Source organism: Colobus angolensis, unplaced genomic scaffold (genome assembly GCF_000951035.1).
Source record: "Colobus angolensis palliatus isolate OR3802 unplaced genomic scaffold, Cang.pa_1.0 Scaffold5, whole genome shotgun sequence".
NCBI lineage: Eukaryota > Metazoa > Chordata > Mammalia > Primates > Cercopithecidae > Colobus > Colobus angolensis.
The window spans coordinates 29,110,651-29,130,369 of NW_012118487.1; the positions used below are offsets into that span (position 1 = coordinate 29,110,651).

Below are 19,719 nucleotides of genomic sequence, written 5' to 3' on the forward strand. Positions count from 1 at the left end.
CTCCTGCCTCAGTCTCCCGAGTAGCTGGGACTACAGGCATGTACCACCAGGCCCGGCTGATTTTTTTTGTATTTTTAGTAGAGACGGGGGTTTCATCATGTTGGTCAGACTGGTCTCGAACTCCTGACCTCAAATGATCCGCCCGCCTCGGCCTCCCAAAGTGCTAGGATTACAGGCGTGAGCCACCGCGCCTGGCCAGATACAGTTTTATCAAGAATCAAACTGCGCTCTCTTCTGGACTCTCGGCTTCAGCTGTTTGGAGCGTTTAGTCTAACCCTTATCACTTACATTGTAATGTGAACATCAAATTGCAACGACATGGCAATAATAAGGCTCCTATTGGTTGGGATCCACCAGTTTGTGCCAGGCATTGCACTGATTCATGTCTTTAATCCTCAAAACGACCTTCCGAGGTCAGCGTTTTTATTCTCTTTTTCCAGACGAGCAAACTGAATTTCTGAGAAATCACACCCAAGTTGGTGGCAGAGCTGACGCTAGCATAGGGCTGACTCCAAAGGTCTCTATGCCACGATGGTAGGAAAGCAACGAAATACAAGCGAGAAGAATAATGAGAACTGGGACCGTAACTTCCATCAAGTGAGAAGCCAGGAAGGGGTGGCGGAGAGTACGCGGTTCTCGCCACGGAGTAGCTCACGCGCTTTGAAACACCGCGCGGGGGAGCGGGGCGGTGTCGGAAGTCAGACCATGGCTTCCGGTCTCGCGCCGGAAGTGGCCGGTCAGCGTCGCTGCCAGTCTCCGGCGGAGACAGGCGTTCTGGAGTTTGAGCTGCCGGGCGGCTACGAGGTGCGCGGATCCTGCGTGCAAACGCGTCTACAAGTCGAGATGTCGCATCCGTCCCCTCAAGTCAAGCCCTCCAACCCCAGTAACCCTCGAGTCTTCTTTGACGTGGACATCGGAGGGGAGCGAGGTGAGCGGAGTCTGACGCTGGCGGAAAAGCCCGGAGGAGGCGGGGGTTCCCTGGATTTGGGGGATTCCAAGGGTGGAAGGCGGCTCCGGCCGGTGGCTGCTCAGTGTCGCGGAGGGGATGGCTACCCAGACTGATCCGCCGGAGCAAGCCCGGGCATCTAGGGCTAGATCGATCCAATGCCCTTGTATCAATGCCATCGGTCGTGCGGAAGTTTCTGGAAATTTCTAGTTCGGGAATTGTGGCGTCCTTTAGGTTTGCCTCTCCTGATTTGGTTACACTTCCACGCCACCTCTGCACTACCAAGTTAACATGAAATAAGATTATTTTATGTTTGCAGTGGGACAGTTCAGAAAGCATATCCTAGGATATGCGTCTGCGGGGCCCCAGGAAACTATATTTGCCACATGAGATAATATATCAGCACGTGCTGTATTATTTATACGTTAAAGGGACTTGTTTGCTTATTGCCTTTGCCTTATTACTGATTCTTAACTTAGAGGTCCATTCAGATGGGCCACCATTTTCTCTTAATTTGCCATTGGGAAAATGCGCGCAACGTAGTGATGGTGTTGCCTAGGTTACATAGCCACTCAGAAGTTCCTAAGGCCTGGTGAATTAGGGAGCGTGTTGCTTTGTAACTGGATTGGCCTTGTTCTGGAACATGTTAGAATTGCTGGCCAGGCAGTGTATTTGAATGCATGTACAGGACACACACACGTTTACACGTACATTCAGTTTGTTGCAACTAGCTAGGGCTAGGTTTATTCTCACCTGTCTTAGGTGCTATCTAGAGGGGGAACTTTTACAGCTTTTGCTTTAGAGGCTGCACGAGGCAGTTTGCTCAGAGCACAAAGGCTGCAGGTATACGTAACACGTGGCCAGTTCGCCCATCCAAAGACTGTTTAATTTTCTCCTGTTGGTTGCTTGGTGATTGGAAATTCTCAGTACCTCTTGAAGAAATTATTCAGGATTTAAAACTATTTGTTTTGAATGATATCTCTTACATAGTGCTAATCTTTTGGCTACTATAATTGGTTATGATCCTTGGTATGATGTTTCAAATCTGTTTACACACATACATGACAGTAGGTAGACTAAATTTGAATATCAGAAAAATGACAATAAGATTCACTAATTCTACTAGTAAGTGTATTCAAAGGAAATGAAGTTTGTATGTCAAAGAGGTATCTGCACTCCCATGTTCATTATAACATTATTCATGATAGCCAAGATAATGGAATCAAACTAGGTTTCCATCTACAGATGGATTTTTTTAATGTGGTGTATGTGCACAATGGAGTACTAGTAACCCATAAAAATAATGAAATCTTGTCACTTTTGACAACGTGAATTAATATGGAGGACATTATGTTACATGAAATAAGCTGGGCACAGGAAGACAAGTAACTGCATGATCTCACTTACAAGTGGTTTCTAAAAAGCTGACCTTGAAGTAGAGAATGGAATGATGGATTTCAGGGGTTGGGTAGATGTGATCACAAGAGACCTAATTTCAGTTAGAAAGGGGGAATAAATTCAAGAGATCTATTGTATAACATAATGACTATAGTCAGTAACAATCTATTGTGTTCTTGAAATTGCAAAAAAAGAGAAAAATTACAATAAAGGGGAACTTGGTAATTCATGATTGATCTGCTGCCATAATTATACCAACCTTTTTATCATTTGCCTATTTGGTTGTTTTGCATACTGACAAGATTTTCTTTTCTTTTAGTTGGTCGAATTGTCCTAGAATTGTTTGCAGATATTGTACCCAAAACTGCGGAAAATTTTCGTGCACTGTGTACAGGAGAAAAAGGCATTGGACCCACAACTGGGAAACCTCTCCATTTCAAAGGATGCCTTTTTCATCGAAGTATGTGTAAATTTTCTGAATCTTGTAATAACAAGATTCATATAGACAAGTCATATAGACAAGTCCTGTTCTTTAGGAGTTAGGGAAGAAAACGCTAAGTAGGAAGTGAAGCTCAAAAAGTACTGTTAGCTTCCCCGTTTGAGGCAGTAACTCAGTTTCTTAAAGGTTAGGCTGTGCAAGGTGGAATTACTCATGGTACTAAGGTTTATCTGTAGAGAAATGGACTCCCCTAGCTTTACCCATCTTCTCATTCTCCTTCGCTCTAAGATGATTTGATGGAGAAAGGAAGGCCATAGTCAACCAACCTTGGGTAGCTTCATTGCCTGGTGACAAAAAAGTTAACGCGTAATTTTGGGGCATGAGTGCTTGGGAAGGCAGCAGATTTGAAGATTCAGTGTTTTGGGCACATGGGTGATAATGTGGTCAAAATATGCCCTTTTCTACTGCTTATCACACTTGGTAATGAATCATACTTTTGTTTAGTGATAATGGCTCTCCCAATAGACTGCAGGCTCTATGAGTTCAAGAACTATATGTTTTCACCATTTTGTTTTCAGCGTCTAATATAGTTATTGAGTATGAACTCAGTAAATATTTGTTTAATAAATAGGCAAATAAGCAATAATCACATGAGCAATGTTTTTTTAAACGATTTATTAAGAAAAAATTAACTTTTTAAAAAGTATTTAAACTATTTACTTTCATGTTTAATAAAAACTCAAAATATGCTAATAAACTACATGCAGAAAATATTTAACACAGCAGGCGTGAGACTGCTATCCTTAGAAAGGTCTGCCTGCAAGAGTAGCACTTGGTTGGAGTTGGAGAACTTGACACTTGAACCATTTCCTAAATAGTAAGGGTGATTTACTATGCCTAGTCTATTTGTACAAACATGAACGTGTGCTTTCTTTTCGGGAGGCTGGAATTTTGGTACATTTTAGGTAGAGTGTGCCCAATAAATACCTTGGGTGCTGAGTGTCTAATTGGCTTTCCTGGGCAGAGATACTGTGTACACGTTGCTGCATTTTTGTTGCTGGGGGAAGTGTGTGTTCTGTGGCACTTCGTGGGAGGGAGAAAGCATAAGGAAGCCTGCACATGGATTTCTCCAGATTCAGCCTATGTCTTCCCCCTCATCATCTCACTGTGCATCCTTACCACTGTGATCCAGCCAAATACTGATTTGTGTGAGCTCTAGCGTTCTCTCAACATGAAAGCAGTCTTGGTAACCTTTGACACAAAGTGATATATTTGCTGAAAATTTTCCATTAGGGTAGAACAAATCTACTGGGAATAATTGGTCTTCATACAGCAGACATTGTTGAGTAACTGATATGTGTACATGCACATAGTTATGAGGATGTAAAACAATACAGTTGGTGTACTTAAGGAGATTATTGTTTGCTGGAAGTGGCAGATCATAATGCCGTATGTTATGTAGGCAGAGTCAAGATACTGTGGGAGAAAAATTAGGACATAGAGCTTTGGGATTTCAGTGACAGTTTTATAGGAGAGGTATCATTTGAACCGATTTTCTGAATGTTAGCAGGGATCAGGCAGTGAAAGTAGGTTGGATTCAGATGGTGAAAAGCGTGACCCATTTGAAATTGCGGGGACGGGTGGGGAAGGGCAGACAGGAGAGTGACATGACTAGAGTCAGGCACTAGAAAGTTGTGTTACATACATATCCATTAGTAAGCATTGCTAAAGGCATCCATGTCTCAGTCACTAATAGCCATTTTCCTTTTTTGTAGTTATTAAGAAATTTATGATTCAGGGTGGAGACTTCTCAAATCAGAATGGGACAGGTGGAGAAAGTATTTATGGTGAAAAATTTGAAGATGAAAATTTCCATTATAAGGTAAAGTAGAGAAAATGCATGTTATTGCTGATAAAAAGATTTATATATCTGGAATACTTGTTGGATTAAGACACCAAAAAATGTCTCAAGTGTGCTTAGATTCTCCCATTTCTTGTAAAAGGAATCACTTTTGTAAATAACAGTTCTTTAATATGGAAAAGTTTTCATGCAGTAATGATTTTATTTAGCATTATTTCATTGTGATCCAGTTTTTATATGCTTCAGTGAAGCCAATGAGTTTTTAAATGCGACCAGCATCTGGCAAAATTGTTTCCAGGAAAAATGTTTTCATTGTTGGAAGGATGGTAACTTGTGCATCTTTATCCTTGAATTTGAAGAGCAACAAAACCATCACTAATATCCAGGATGTCAGGGGATTTGCACAATAGCAGATGTAGTTAAATGTCCAAGCTCCTAAGGGACTTTAGTGGTGCCTGTGCCTTCTTATCTTCGTTGTCCCAAGATGTAATGGGGGTATATTGCATCATTCAAGTTATAAGAATGGACATGTAATACAGTACAAAAGTAAAGTGATATTTTTGGAAAGAAGGAGTATGAGCAAGGTTATTAGGATAATTTGAAAAAATGTCATCAGTCTTCCTGCCAGTGTTTACTGAGACTGCAATTCTATGTGCAGCACTGTCACTGGCACCAAAGGTTTATAAAAATGAAAGGCCTTGATGTCAAGGAATTTATAATCCTACCTCCGAGACAAGATTAAGATACATGGAACTACTGGAGGATAATAGTGTATAAATAAATGCTAAATTGATTGAATAACCTTGCTTGTATGACATTGCTAATACATACTGTCTGTATACTGTAGAATGAAGATGTGATTAATGCAGTCTGAATTATGGAAGTCATTGAGGAGGAATGGCTGGCTACATAGGCTGTGCAGACTGGGTCTTGCAAGGTGGCAACATGGCTGAAATTTGGTTAGGCAGGAACCGTAGTATTGATACAGAATTTAAAAAGGGACGTGGGTGAGGAAAGACACGTTGAGGAAATAAAGTTCTAATTACTGTTGTACCAAGGGAAGCTACCAGAAGGATGAAACCTAAAGGTTATGTGACGATCAGGTTGATATAGAGAAAAGGGGCCTATAGACAAGACACATGGTTCTTGCTTTCTATAAAGTTGGTGGCCTTAAAATCTGAATTTGATTTAGATTGAGGGGAGTAAAAGGCATTTTGGTGGGGTGGGGGGCTGTCATGAGACATTATATAACAGAGTTACGGTGCGTGCACCAACAAGGAATACATTTAGAAAGCCTAGGAGATAAAGTGAAAAGGTTCAGAAATTGGGTTTCATAGATGCTTTGACAGTATTATGCCAAGGTAGAATTTTGATTTCAAGATGCATGCAGCAGTTTCTTTTGAGTACTCTCTGAAGAGTTGATTCATCTGGGATGAAAACCTAATCCACATCCTGTATGATTTGGATTCTTTTGAGATTAGGAAAGTATCAAACTGAATGTCTTGGGTAAATTCAATATCCCATTATTGTTCCCAGTTTATTGATACGTAAAGGAAGACTCATACTGTAGGCATATTTATGAATTTGGAAGACTGTTCAGATCTTCCCAGAAAAAAAGAGCATTCATCATAAAAAGGGCAAAATGTATGACAAGAGTTTCATAATGCTGCATCTTCATTTTAAAGGTGAAGTATAAGTATCTTCTCATGGCCAGTTTAGAAATAAGCTTCCCCCGGACTATTGTTTCTGTTACCTATTCACTTTGGTAAGGTTTTTTAAAGTTTAAAAAGTGATTAAGTGCCCCATGTTTTGTGAATTAAAGGTTGCAGTTTATGAAAAAGTAATTAAAAATGTTATAAGTGGAAAGTAAAAGAAAGTACAGTTTGATCTAAATGGTAGTATAGTGTACCCCAGTTTTATGTTCAGTAAAAGAACAGTTCAGACTAACACACGATTCAGAAAGAACACATCTAACCTTGGTTTTCTTTTAATGATTTTTATTTCTACAGCATGATCGGGAGGGTTTACTGAGCATGGCAAACGCAGGCCGCAACACAAATGGTTCTCAGTTTTTTATCACAACAGTTCCAACTCCTCATTTGGATGGGAAACATGTGGTGTTTGGCCAAGTAATTAAAGGAATAGGAGTGACAAGGATATTGGAAAATGTGGAAGTGAAAGGTGAAAAACCTGCTAAAGTAAGTAAAAAGTTACAGTGAAACGCACTTATTATCTTAGTTGCTATCTTTTTTTTTTTGAGATGGAATCTCGCTCTGTGCCAGGCTGGAGTGCAGTGGTGCAATCTCGGCTCACTGCAGCCTCTGCCTCCTGGGCTTAAGCTATTCTCCTGCCTCAGCCTCCAGAGTAGCAGGGATTACAGGTGCACGCTACCACACCCGGCTAATTTTTTTTGTATTTTTAATAGAGACAGGGTTTCACCATGTTGGCCAGGCTGGTCTCAAACTCCTGACCTTGTGATCCGCCCACCTCGGCCTCCCAAAGTGCCAGGATTACAAGCATGAGCCACCGTGCCCAGCTTATTAGTTGCGATATTAAAGAAATGTAAGTAAAAGGATCAGTGATTATTAGCTGGAAAAATGTTATAATAATTTTGGGTATAGGAACCTGGATCTGCCACTTTTTTTTTTTTTTAACTTTTCTACAATGGGAAAGACAATTGGAGTAGTTTTAAAGGAGATTTTTATTATTTCAACTTTCTTTTGGTTATCTTTGCTAGTTTATGTTAAGTCTTCTTATACCTGCAAAACTTTTGAGTCGGTATGTATAGTAGTACATAGCAGAATGAGGATAATAAACCTAAAATCTTGTCTGGATTGTAGCATTAACTAGAGGCATGGCCTTGACTTCGTTACTTAACTTTTCCACACCTGTTTTCTCCTGTCTAAATTACTTATGGGTTTAGACTAGATTATCTCTGAAGACCCTTGTGTACTTAATGTCTGTGAATCAAAATGACCTTAATATTGGCTGGGCATGATAGCTCATGCTTGTAATCCCAGCACTTTGGGAGGCTGAGGTGGGGGGATCACTTGAGACCAGGAGTTCGAAACCAGCTTTGGCAACATAGTGAGATGCTGTCTCTTAAAAAAGAAAAAAGAAAAAGAAAAACCCCTAAATGACCGTAATACTACCCAGCCTAAGTGACAGGGTTGTGAGTGGTGAGTGGGAGTTGGAAGCTCAGTTACTTGTAGGAGGTAGGCTGTCACTCAGTGTGTGACGAGAATAGTAGTAAACCGGAAGCTCATGCCCCACCTAATGCCACTTACATAGACAGTGATAAAATTGCCAATTTAGTCTGTGTTTATTGAGCTCCTAAGTAGCAGTAAAATGCTTATGTAAATATAACATTATCATATTAGTTAGAATGTATAAAAACAGCATTATAGTAAATAAATGAGCCTCCTCACATAAATCTGTGGACAGTGTTGCAGTGACTTCAGCTGTATAACTTACCTCTCATTATTACGATAGTGCACTTCTACAATTTAGGGTTATTTTTACAGTTGTGCATTATTGCAGAATGTGGAGAATTGAAGGAAGGAGATGATTGGGGAATATTCCCAAAAGATGGCTCTGGCGACAGTCATCCAGATTTCCCTGAGGATGCGGATATAGATTTAAAAGACGTGAGTACTTTCAGATTAGTCAAACTTTAATTACTTTAGTAAGTGAAAATATTTAGTACTAAAAGTTTGAGCTTTTGTTTCAGTCTCTCATATGATAGAATCTAGCATTAATCTACTTACTAAAATCCAACATTTTTGTATTTTTTTATACAGGTAGATAAAATTTTATTAATAACAGAAGACTTAAAAAATATTGGAAATACTTTTTTCAAATCCCAGAACTGGGAGATGGCCATTAAAAAATATGCAAAAGTTTTAAGGTAATATTATTTCTATCAAATTATTTTTAAGAAATTATAAATTGAATTATAAACTAAAATTAAGAATTGCTCATTATATTTTTTCAAATTACTTGTTGAATAAGCAGGTGTGTTGAAATAGTTGCATTTCCTTTTTTTTCCCCTCAGCTTATTTTGAGAAATTTCAAAAGACAAGTTGAAAGAGTAGTACATAACATATGTTTTACTTACATTCACCAATTTTTTACTTTTGCTGTTTATGTTTTTACAGAACTATTTTAATAGGAAGTTGTTGATACTGTGATACTTTACCCTAAGTATTTCAGCATGTATTTCCTAAGAAACAAAGACATTCTACATAAGTTCAATACCATTAAAACACCCCAAAGTAATATTGATAGGTAATATCAATCCATATTTAGGCCGGGCATGGTGGCTCACGTCTATAATCTCAGCACTTTGGGAGGCCAAGGTGGGTGGATCACCTGAGGTCAGGAGTTGGAGACCAGCCTGCCTAATATGGTGAAACCCCATTTCTGCTAAAAGTACAAAAATTAGCTGGGCATGGTGGTGCACACCTGTAATCCTAGCTACTCAGGAGGCTGAGGCACAAGAATTACTTGAACCCAGGAGGTGGAGGTTGCAGCAAGCTGAGATTATGCCACTGCACTCCAGCCAGGGCAACAGAGTGAGATTCTGTCTCAAAAAAAATAAAAAATAAAAAAGTAATCCATATTCCAGCGTCCCCAGTTGTTTCAATTTTTTAGAAAAATCCTGGGGCCAAACTAAGATTATATGTTGTATTTAGTGATAGTATCTCTTTAGTTACTTATGTTTCCTAACTCCCCGGTTTTTTATTCATTTGCATTTTTGTGGAGTCCAAGTCAGTTGTTTTTATAGACTTCCATCTGTATGTGTTTGTTTCCTTAAGATTAGTTTGAGGTGTAATATTTTGGCAAAAAGACTTAGGTGTTGTTTTGTATCACCTATGAAATCACATCCTGAAGACACATTTCGCTTTGGCCTGTTTGAGTTCACACACGTGGTTAAAGTAGTGTCAGCCAGAAGCATTTGTTTTGTAGTCTGAGGTAGTACTGTGAAATTGTGTGAATATCTAGTCCCCAGCAACCTTTCACCCAGTGGACCTTGGCATCATTGAATATCCATGCCTGAATCTGTTATTATACTGATCTTCTAATTTTATCATCATACAGTTATTAACTAGCATTCTTCTGTTTGCAAGAGCCTCTTGCATATTTTTTAAGTATCACTGTAGACCTATGGATATTTTTCTTTTCTTTTCTTTTTTTTTTTTTTTTTTATAGAAACAAGGCCTCCTTATATTGCCCAGGCTGGTCTGGAACTTTTGGGCCCAAGCAATCCTCCCTCCTCAACTTCCCAAGTAGCAGGGACTAGAGGGTATCTTATGGGTAGTTTTTAGTTCTGTCTGTCAGTACACTATTACTGTCATTCTTTTTCATGCCCAAAGGGTTCCAGATGTGTTGAGTGGAAGGCCCCTTTCCTTTGGCATGTTCCTATTAGTCTGTGAGCACTTGCTTGCTTTTTTGCACAAGATGTTCTAAGCTCATCTTGCCTTGCTTTCAGATCTGATACAGCAGTTTTTCCAAGGACCTCTGATTTCTTTCAGAGAAAGGAAACTTTAGAAACCAAATTCTGGGGGCCAAGTGTGGTCAGTTTCTGGGCCCTTTTCAGGGACAATGCAAAATCAACGCAATAGAGTTCTCCTTCATCTTTCCCCTATTGAATTCCCTTCTCCTATTATGAGAATCCTGGTTCCAAACATAATTATGTTGGAAAGTACATAGTGGAGACCTGAGTTTCAAAAATAGAAAAGTGTTACTAGTGCATAATTAGATTTGGGAATTGGTCTTACATTGGCCTCTTTGAACACTTTGGGGAAAAAAGTTGGAACAAAAACAATTTTTTTTAAGCCTTCTTAAGAAAAATTTTAAAAAGTGTGATCATTAAGATTATTAATAGCATTTTTAGAGCTTTTTATATCAGAAATGACATAACACTTCTGGACATACAGAAGAAGAGTAATTCCTGTTTATGTGGCCTTTCATACTGCTTTTGTTAATGCGTTCTGCAGATACGTGGACAGTTCAAAGGGTGTTATTGAGACAGCAGATAGAGCCAAGCTGCAACCTATAGCTTTAAGCTGTGTACTGAATATTGGTGCTTGTAAACTGAAGATGTCAAATTGGCAGGGAGCAATTGACAGTTGTTTGGAGGTAAGTCTGTTTAATCTTGAACTTTTTGAGTAAGTTGGATTAAGACTTAGTTTGAATAGTAGCAATTTTTATATATATTAATATATCTTATTCATAGGACCTATTGAGGCTTAAGAAAACATTTGGTTTCTAAATATTTTGGACCCTCAATTCTTTCTCTGCATTCATTTTGCTTATAACTCTGTCACTCAACAGCCATGAAGATCCTTGCCTTTTTTTCTCGAAGCACATATATCAGCTCATGTATTTACTTAAGAGCACCTATTATGTGTTAGGCATTGGAAGACAAAGTTAGGAATGATTAAGAATGTGGGTTATGGAGTCAGTCAGGCGTGGCTTTTCTTCTTCTTCTTTTTTTTTTTTTGGAGACAGAGTCTTACTCTGTCGCCCAGGCTGGCGTGCAGTGGTGCAATATTGGCTCACTGCAACCTCTGCCTCCCGGGTTCAAGGGATTCTCCTGTCTCATCCTCCCTAGTAGCTGGGATCATAGGCGCATGCCACCATGCCCAGATAATTTTTGTATTTTTAGTAGAGACAGGGTTTCACCATGTTGGCCAGGCTGGTCTCAATCTCCTGATCTCAGGTGATCCACCCGCCTCAGCCTCCCAAAGTGCTGGGATTACAGGTGTGAGCCACCATGGAGTAGTTATAGAAAGTTATATAACATAATGTAAGGCATTTAGTGCCTGGCACATTTTAAGCACCTAACAGAGACAAGTTATTTTAATTAAAAGATCCATATCCTCAAGAAGCTTAAGTGATTCAGTTTCACTTTAGGTTCATCAGGACTTATTTATGGAGAATGGGTTCTATTGGAACGGGTCATTTATCTTTAGGAGGGCCATCCAGGTATGCTAACTGATAAAGCTAGAAAGGTGGCAGTTTTACCTTCCTCAAATAGAGCGATTATGACTCTCTTTCCTGTTGTACAGTTTGAAAAGTTTTCCAGATGAAACATTTTAAGAATTTTACATATTAAGCCATGTACCTAGACTAGCTATGCTCAGAGCAAGTAGAACTAAAATGAGATCCTAATTTGGTAGGGTAGATGACATAAGGGATAGGAATATATTTAGAAGGGAGCATACAACAGAGGAAAAAACTTTTCAAAAGAAAAGATGGGTCTTCACTCTGGGTTTCTTTTTTGTTTGTTTTTTTTGCTTTGTCACCCATGCTGGAGTGTGGTGGTACAATCAAAGCTCACTGCAGCCTCAACCTCCTGGGCTCGGGTGATCCTCCCACCTCAGCCTCCTAAGTAGCTGGGACTACAGGCACTCGTCACCATACCCCGCTGATTTTTAAATTTTTTGTAGAGATGGGTTTTTGCCATGTTGCCCAGGCTGGTCTCTTAACTCCTGGGCTCAAGCTGTCCACCCGCCTTGGCCTCCTAAAGTGCTGGGATTAGTTAAAAGCCTCTGTGCCCAGCCCGGATCTCTTTTTGACCTGTGAGGCAGATAATAAAATCTAAGTATTTGTTTATATAAAAGATGTTATATAAACAAAAGATAATTTAAAAATGTTTGTTCTAGGGGAGAGACCTGATGCATAAAGTCTCTTAGGTTAAAAGACCTTTTGTAAGAAAAAACCTAGGTTGGGTATGGTGGTTCATGCTTGTAATTCCAGCACTTAGGGAGGCCAGGGCGGGCGGATTGCTTGATCCCAGGAGTTTGAAACCAGCCTGGGCAACATGGTGAAACCTTGTCTCTAAGAAAAAAAAAAAAAAAAAAAATTAACCTGGTGTGATGGCACATACCTGTAGTCCCAGCTACTCGGAGGCTGAGGTGGGAGAAGCACTTGAGCTTGGGAGGTTGAGGCAGCAGTGAGCTGTGATCAGGCCACTGCACTCCAGCCAGGGCCACAGAGTGAGACCTTGTCTTTAAAAAAAAAAACTTGAGTTTATAACTTAAGAGTTATTATTAATGTTCCTAAAAAACTTGTAATTCAAGTAAAAAGTATATACAAATTTTTCTTCAAAATGATTTTCTCTCATAAGTGTTAGTTCAGGCCTATTTGGGAGATTGAAACCACAGTGTGGGGAGCATACTGGAAACTGGTAGAGAAATGTCTTTCTCCCCCATGTCCATTCAGCGCCCTCTGCTGACAAAACTTACTGCCCACTGGCAGAGGAGAGCTATTTGCAGGTTTCAGCTCCATTTTCACAGAGCAGTGAAGGATGGGTTTGGAGTTGATAGGCAATGAATTGAAATCTGGCATATATATACTTTGATATAAATACTTTGATATAAATAAATACTTTGATATAAATACTAGCTTTATACTTTTTTGTAGGCTCTTGAAATAGACCCATCAAATACCAAAGCATTGTACCGCAGAGCTCAAGGATGGCAAGGATTAAAAGAATTTGATCAAGCGTTGGTAAATTTTGTTCCAAATGTTTAATTTTTTAAAATAGACAACTACCTTTATAAATCATACACCTAACTTAAATGTTTTTTTCCAATTAAAGGCTGATCTTAAGAAAGCACAGGAGATAGCACCAGAAGATAAAGGTAAGTTGGCAGCTTTTGTAGTGAAAGTTAGTTTTGTTATTTAAAAACTATCCTCAGGAACCATTGTTCACTTGTTCACTTTGCCAGATTTTAGATGTTTGTTCAAAAGATATTACAGAATGCCTGCTGTTGGGCCAGGCATTATCATACAGCAATGAACAAGACAGTCAAAGTCCCTGTCCTCAAAGAGCTTATATTCTACTCCCGCTCAAGAATATACTAGTTTTTCACGTTATTTATTCTTCAAGTTATCATCTCTGTAGTTTTTAATATGTCTAAATACTGTTTGTCTTACGGTATCCTTTGAGACTCTGTTCCTATTCTGGTTATTCTAGTCGAGAGCTCAGCATCGTAAGACACAGTATTCATGGTAAATTTAACGTTTGGGACTATTCTTCAAGCTGAATGTAGCCATAACCTTAGTACTGAAGTACTGGTTATATGTTTTAGGAAACTATGACAAAAATAAGCTTGTTTTTCAAATAAACCAACTATGAATAGTGACAGTAGATCTGGATATTACAAAATGTTTTTGGTCTCTTATTACTTTTAAAATGAAACAAGGGAAGCAGTTACTCTTCCCTAATGTAGAGGGAGAAGGCAAATCTTGATGTACTTGAGTTCTCTCAGTGACAGTCCTCTAAAATTACATTTCATTTCTGTTGTTTGTGTGATTGCTCAGATTTTCTGTTACTAGGGCTTAGTTACTTCATGGAGAAGTTTTTTCAAGGGGTAGTTAACATTAAAACAGTCACCATAATTTTTTGGATATTTTGAGAAATAACTCACATTGTATATTTATTTTACAGCTATCCAGGCAGAACTGCTGAAAGTCAAACAAAAGATAAAGGCACAGAAAGATAAAGAGAAGGCGGTATATGCAAAAATGTTTGCTTAGAAAGGATTCAGTTTTGCTTATTGTGTGTTGATTGTGTAAATGCAATAAGAAAAGGTAAAGGTTTTTGTCTATTAATATGATCCCTAATGTGTTTCTTTTGACACCTTAGTTCCTTATTGTTTACAGTTTCGGAGTACTGATAGGGGTTCATGCTTAATAAATGTGTCACAATACAGTCAGTAAAGTGGTTTTGTTTGTTTCTTTGAGATGGAGTCTTGCTCTGTCACCCAGGCTGGAGGGCAGTGGCGCGATCTCAGCTCACTGCATCCTCTGCCTCCCAGGTTCAAGTGATTCTCCTGCCTCAGCTTCCCAGGTAGCTGGGATTACAAGCATATGCCACCACGCCCGGCTAATTTTTGTATTTGTAGTAGAGATGGGGTTTCACCATATTGGTCACGTCACGCTGGTCTTGAACTCCTGACCTCGTGATCTGCCCCTGCCTTGGCCTCCCAAAGTGCTGCGATTACAGGTGTGAGCCACCGTGTCCGACCAAGTAAAATGTTTTTTAAAATGGTTATCTGCATTATTCATAAAGAATAATGGTGTCCAGTCTTTTTAAACTTGTAAAGACACATCTTACTGAGTAAAGAGATGACAATTTAGTTTGTATATTGTTTCCTTCAATTCTTTGATGTATCTATGGTTGGATGATGCTAAGTTTTCATACTTATAGATAATACACACACATACACATGCACACACACACATGCACACACGCACACACACAAACAAACAAACTTGTTCAGGGATGGGCATACTTTTTCTGCAAGGGCCAGATCATAAAGTTTTTAGGCTTTGTGGACCATGTAAATCTGTCATACCCACTCAACTCGGTGGTTGTAACTCAAAATCAGCCATAGACAATGTGTAACCAATGGGTATGGCTGTGTTTCAATAAAACTTTGGTCTAGAATATATATTCATTTCTATATTTGAATACTTAACTTTGGCAAGTCAAACGTAAAGTCCAGTAGTGAATTTTGCTCTTGGTACTGAATCTCTGAAGAACTGAAGAAGTAGGAAGATGCTGCATTCTTATGAAGGTTATTTAAAAGAAATACTCATAAATTTTTTATGGGACAATCTTAGATATAGTATAAAATTTTTATTTCATAATCATTCTGTGTATATTCTGTTCAGTACTATGCAGAAAGACATTTTGACATCTGTTAATCTCTAAACATTTTAAAGTTAGTTAGCTTGCCATATTTTAAAGAAACTGGTTAGCTGCAGTTTACATTCCATTGTAAGCAGGTCCTCCTCCACCTTCAGGTACCACCCAGTTAATATTCTGACTTGGATCTTTAATATCACATGTTTTACAATGCACACAGTTCTGAGCATTTATCTGTAACCGAAATCCATCACCTTGTTCCACAGGTACAAATTCATAAACTCCTGAAAAGTAAAAATAAATAATATTGAAGTGCCTAACTTTAAAAATGTTTTAAATTCAAAAGTAGAAAGAGTGGCCACAGAAACCTTAAAGGTTGCTTTCTGAATGCTGACCCATAGAGAGTATTATGAAGACCTTGGTGCATTGCTGTTGATGTGAGTACAAACTACATGTACATAATAAAAGGAGGTACAGCAGTATTCGGCTGAGTTGTCTCACTATCAAGGGTACTCGACACTCAGTGTTTGAGTTCCACACAACCTCGAAGTCCTCCCTTATTCACAGTTGTCCTCTCTCCACAGAGGACAAGTTCCAAGATCCCCAGCAGACGCCTGAAACCTCAGATAGTACCCAGCTTAACGCTGTCATTCAGAACACATTTCTGTTCATGTATTTCACCCACAGATGTGATGCCTTTTCCATCTTAAGGAAGCACTTGCCACACTCTGGCCATAACGTCTACAGTTCAAGGTCCAACAGCAAAATGCACAAATTTCTTTTTCCTCTTTCACAGAAGATACAGTCTTACTGTAGACCTTAGCAACCTCAGCATAGAATTTTTTTCTCTATAGAGAACTTTCTCCTTTTCACTTGAAGCACTTCATGGCATCTCTGAATTGTCAGCATCACTACTCTTGCGTTGTGGGGACATTTTAAAGTAAGAGTTACTGGACAGAAGCATGATACTGTGACAGTCAGTCTGATGATAACTGAGATAGCTACCAAGTGACATAACGAATGTTATGCGTGAATATGCTGGACAAAGGGATAATTCACATCCAGAGTGGGACAAGCTAGAATGGTACACAATTCAAAACTTAACGTGCACAATTTAAGACTCGAGAATTACTTGTTTCTGGAATTTTCTTATTTTCAGACCGTGGGTGCCTGGGGGTAAGAGGAGCCTGATGGTACAGCTAAAAAACCAAATTAGATCCAGTCCTTAGTAACCTCAGGGAGTTCAAAACCCACTGTAATGACAAAAATCAAAAGACCAAGTCACACTATAGCTTCTTTTGTGAATGTACTAGTTTTCAAGTATCTGAGTACTATTTTGTTCTACCATGTCATTTGAGACCTGGTTCCTACTACTGTAAGTGCTGAGTTGAAAGCTCAGCACTAAAAGAATATTCATGGTGAATTTAAAGTTTCAGAGCATTTCTTGGACTGAATGTAACCATAACGTGTTATTCTAGCACATGCACCCAAATACGTACAGAAATGACTTTAAATAGTCACATGAACATGCAAAGAGAGGTATTTTATCTTCAAGAATCTTCATCTTAGTCTGAGGGTACACAAAGTGCTTTTTTTTTTTTTTGAGAAATGTCATCTGAACTAGGCTTAACAAAACCAGTAGTTAAAAGTGTAAGTTTCCTAAAGGAAGCTGGATGAAGTCATTTACAATTTCTAAGCAACGGAAGGAGATACAGAAATCATTTTTTAAAAGAACGGAATCACATTACTAAAATGTTTTAAGCAAATATTTAGGAATGGATGGAAATGATTACCTGCAGGACAGAATCGCTGCTCGGGCCCATCATATATCGACAGATTTCTATTTACAGGTATACTGTCATCCCTTAAGGTTAAATGTGCCGGCTGGTCATGTTCATGATTAGTACCACTCAGAGCCACAGATGACAAGAGGTCAAAACTGATCTGTCCATCGGGTTTTGGATACTCGATAGGTGTACAGTCCTTGGCTGGCTTAAGCCGTTCAAAGTCAGAACCTTCAACAATTTTGAGGGAAATGCTTAACAAAATATAATTATGAAGTACTTTTTCTTAAGCCTATTTGTATAAAAACTTCAAAATGTTATTACACCAAAGAAATACGACTAGCCCTCAAGTAATAATATACTGTTTTTAGATACTAAATTTATAATTTCTTCAAGCAAGTTTAAAACATTAAAATGATCACTCTGTCAAATTAATGGATCCCATTCATGAATTTTTAATGATCATGTTACTCATACTCTCATTTGAATTACCTTTATGTTTCAGAGTCCATGGCTCCATTCCTCTCAATATCCAGTAAAAGATTCCAGTGTAAATCATCCCTCCATATACACCCAGTACTCCGTGGCAAGACGGTCTTATATTTCTAACAGAATAGAGCTCTTTCCATACCCAGGAGTTCTTCAAATTGTCTTCATATTCAGTTACATGGAGTCCTTTTATTAAAAACAGGAAATGTTAGTGTGAAACTGCCCAAATGTGCATAAGATACGCTAAAGTATTTTGCTACTTTGATACCTGATGAGTGAATTTTTTTTTTTTTTGAGATAGTGACAGATGCAATACAAATCTTTTAATGTCAATTGAAATACACGTAACCCAGCAATTTTCTTTTTTCTCCTTTACACAGGAATTTCTTACCTACTGTCTTTGATTGGAGATTTTCACTAGTTAGTTGATTAAAAATAGATTCTGCTGCTAAAATTCCACTTTTCATTGCTGTGTGAGTACCTTTGATCTTGGGAACATTCATAAAACCAGGACTACAACCAATTAGTAAACCACCAGGAAAGGTGAGTTTTGGTATAGACTAAGGAAAGAAAGATTCAGAATACATTTGTTAGCTCAAATTAAGCACAACAGAATACTCCAAATCAGTCTTAAAGTCTTCTAGAGCTGTAGGGAAAGGCTGAAAAATAAATACATGAAAATGAATTGAGCAAAGGAATAAAACAGAGCAAGGGCAGTTTTATTCTTCCTGCCCTAAGAGTGAGGATTAGGACTATTACTATTTTTCTGTGAGAGTTTTTCTTTTTCCTTCCTTATAACTAATCTACATGGGACAGACTTAGGACTGAAGCATCAATATGTTTTAAATAGAATGTTTTATTTATACATATCCATGTCATAGTTAAAATATTCTCTAAACCTGAATGCTGTTATCTAAATTGTGATTTGCTTGCAAATCAAAACCACAATGAGATATCTTTTCACCCTAGTTAGAATGGCTATTATCAAAAAGACAAAAAATATTCTGGTGAGGATGTGGGGAAAACTCTCACATTGTTGGTGGCAATGTAAATTAGTACAACCATTATGGAAAACAGTATAGATGTTCCTAAAAAAGCTACAAATAGAACTACCATATGACCCAGCAGTCCCACTATTGGGTATATATCCAAAAGAAAGCAAGTCAGTATGTGGAAGAGATATCTGCACTCTCATATTTACTGCAGCACTATTCATAATAACTGCCAAGATACAGAATCAAACTAAATGTCCATCAACAGATGAATAGATCAACAAAACATGGTATACATATATACACAATGGAATACTATTCAGCTGGAAGAACGAATGAAATATTGTCAGCTGTGACAACATGGATGAGCCTGGAAGACACTATGTCAAGTCAGTCAAGCACAGAAAGATAAACACCCTATGTTGTCACTCATACATGGAAACTTAAAAAGTTGATCTTATGCAAGTGGAGAGTAGAACAGTGGCTACTAGAGGATGGGAAGGGTAGAAAGGGATGCGGGGGGTGGGGGCGGGATACAGAGAGATGGTTAATGGATTCAGAAATACAGCTAGATAGGAGGAATAAGTTCTGTTCTATAGTACTAGAGTGACTATAATAAAGAATAATTTATTATTTTTTTCAAATAGCTAGAAGAAAATATTTTAAATATTACCAACAAAAAGAAATGATAAAGGTTTGAGGTGATGGGTATACTAATACTCTGATTTGATCATTAAACATTATACACATGTATGGAAATATCACATTGTACCCTCTCTTCCCCCAAAATTAAGTGGACCTGAAAATTTCAAAGGGCATACAAAAAAACTGTGATTTGCTTTTACATGCATTCGGGGTAATACAAGACTTACAAAGGATACTATACACCCTCTTTGTTTTACTTTGACAGCTAGGGATATAAACCCATGCTCTAATCATGGCACCACTGCAACTAGCTACCACCCTAAACAATAGATTCTGATTAAGGACAAGCTGAATTTCCAAAATTAAATAAAGACAATTCTTTGGACCTTAGTATACATTTCTGATAAAGAGTGGGATATTTTTCAGTTTAGACAATAAATGTCTGTATGTACCCCGCAACACAGCAACTGAACTATAGATGGTTTGCATGAGAAAATGTACT

The 19,719-nt window shown here is 38.4% G+C and overlaps 2 protein-coding genes across 3 annotated transcripts in view; one reads left to right on the plus strand and one right to left on the minus strand.

Moving 5' to 3' along the window:
* The first annotated feature begins 713 nt into the window (after positions 1-713).
* On the plus strand, positions 714-14,802 carry PPID (peptidylprolyl isomerase D). Its single transcript, XM_011959704.1, has 10 exons — positions 714-928; positions 2,664-2,804; positions 4,559-4,665; positions 6,654-6,842; positions 8,169-8,291; positions 8,445-8,551; positions 10,644-10,785; positions 13,075-13,161; positions 13,253-13,295; positions 14,105-14,802. Exons 1-10 carry the CDS (start codon positions 844-846, stop codon positions 14,191-14,193), a joined length of 1,113 nt encoding a protein of 370 aa, XP_011815094.1. The 5' UTR covers positions 714-843; the 3' UTR covers positions 14,194-14,802.
* Positions 14,803-15,261: 459 nt separating this feature from the next.
* The window catches only part of ETFDH (electron-transferring-flavoprotein dehydrogenase), a 35,928-nt gene continuing 31,470 nt past the window's right edge, over positions 15,262-19,719 (minus strand). For both annotated transcript variants that reach the window (XM_011959703.1, XM_011959702.1), the window contains 4 exons: positions 17,972-18,140; positions 17,584-17,766; positions 17,101-17,322; positions 15,262-15,591 (listed from right to left, as the gene is read on the minus strand). In XM_011959703.1, the coding sequence (XP_011815093.1) occupies positions 15,428-15,591; positions 17,101-17,322; positions 17,584-17,766; positions 17,972-18,140 (738 nt within the window). In that variant the 3' untranslated portion in view covers positions 15,262-15,427. The remainder of the gene's footprint in view (positions 15,592-17,100; positions 17,323-17,583; positions 17,767-17,971; positions 18,141-19,719) is intronic.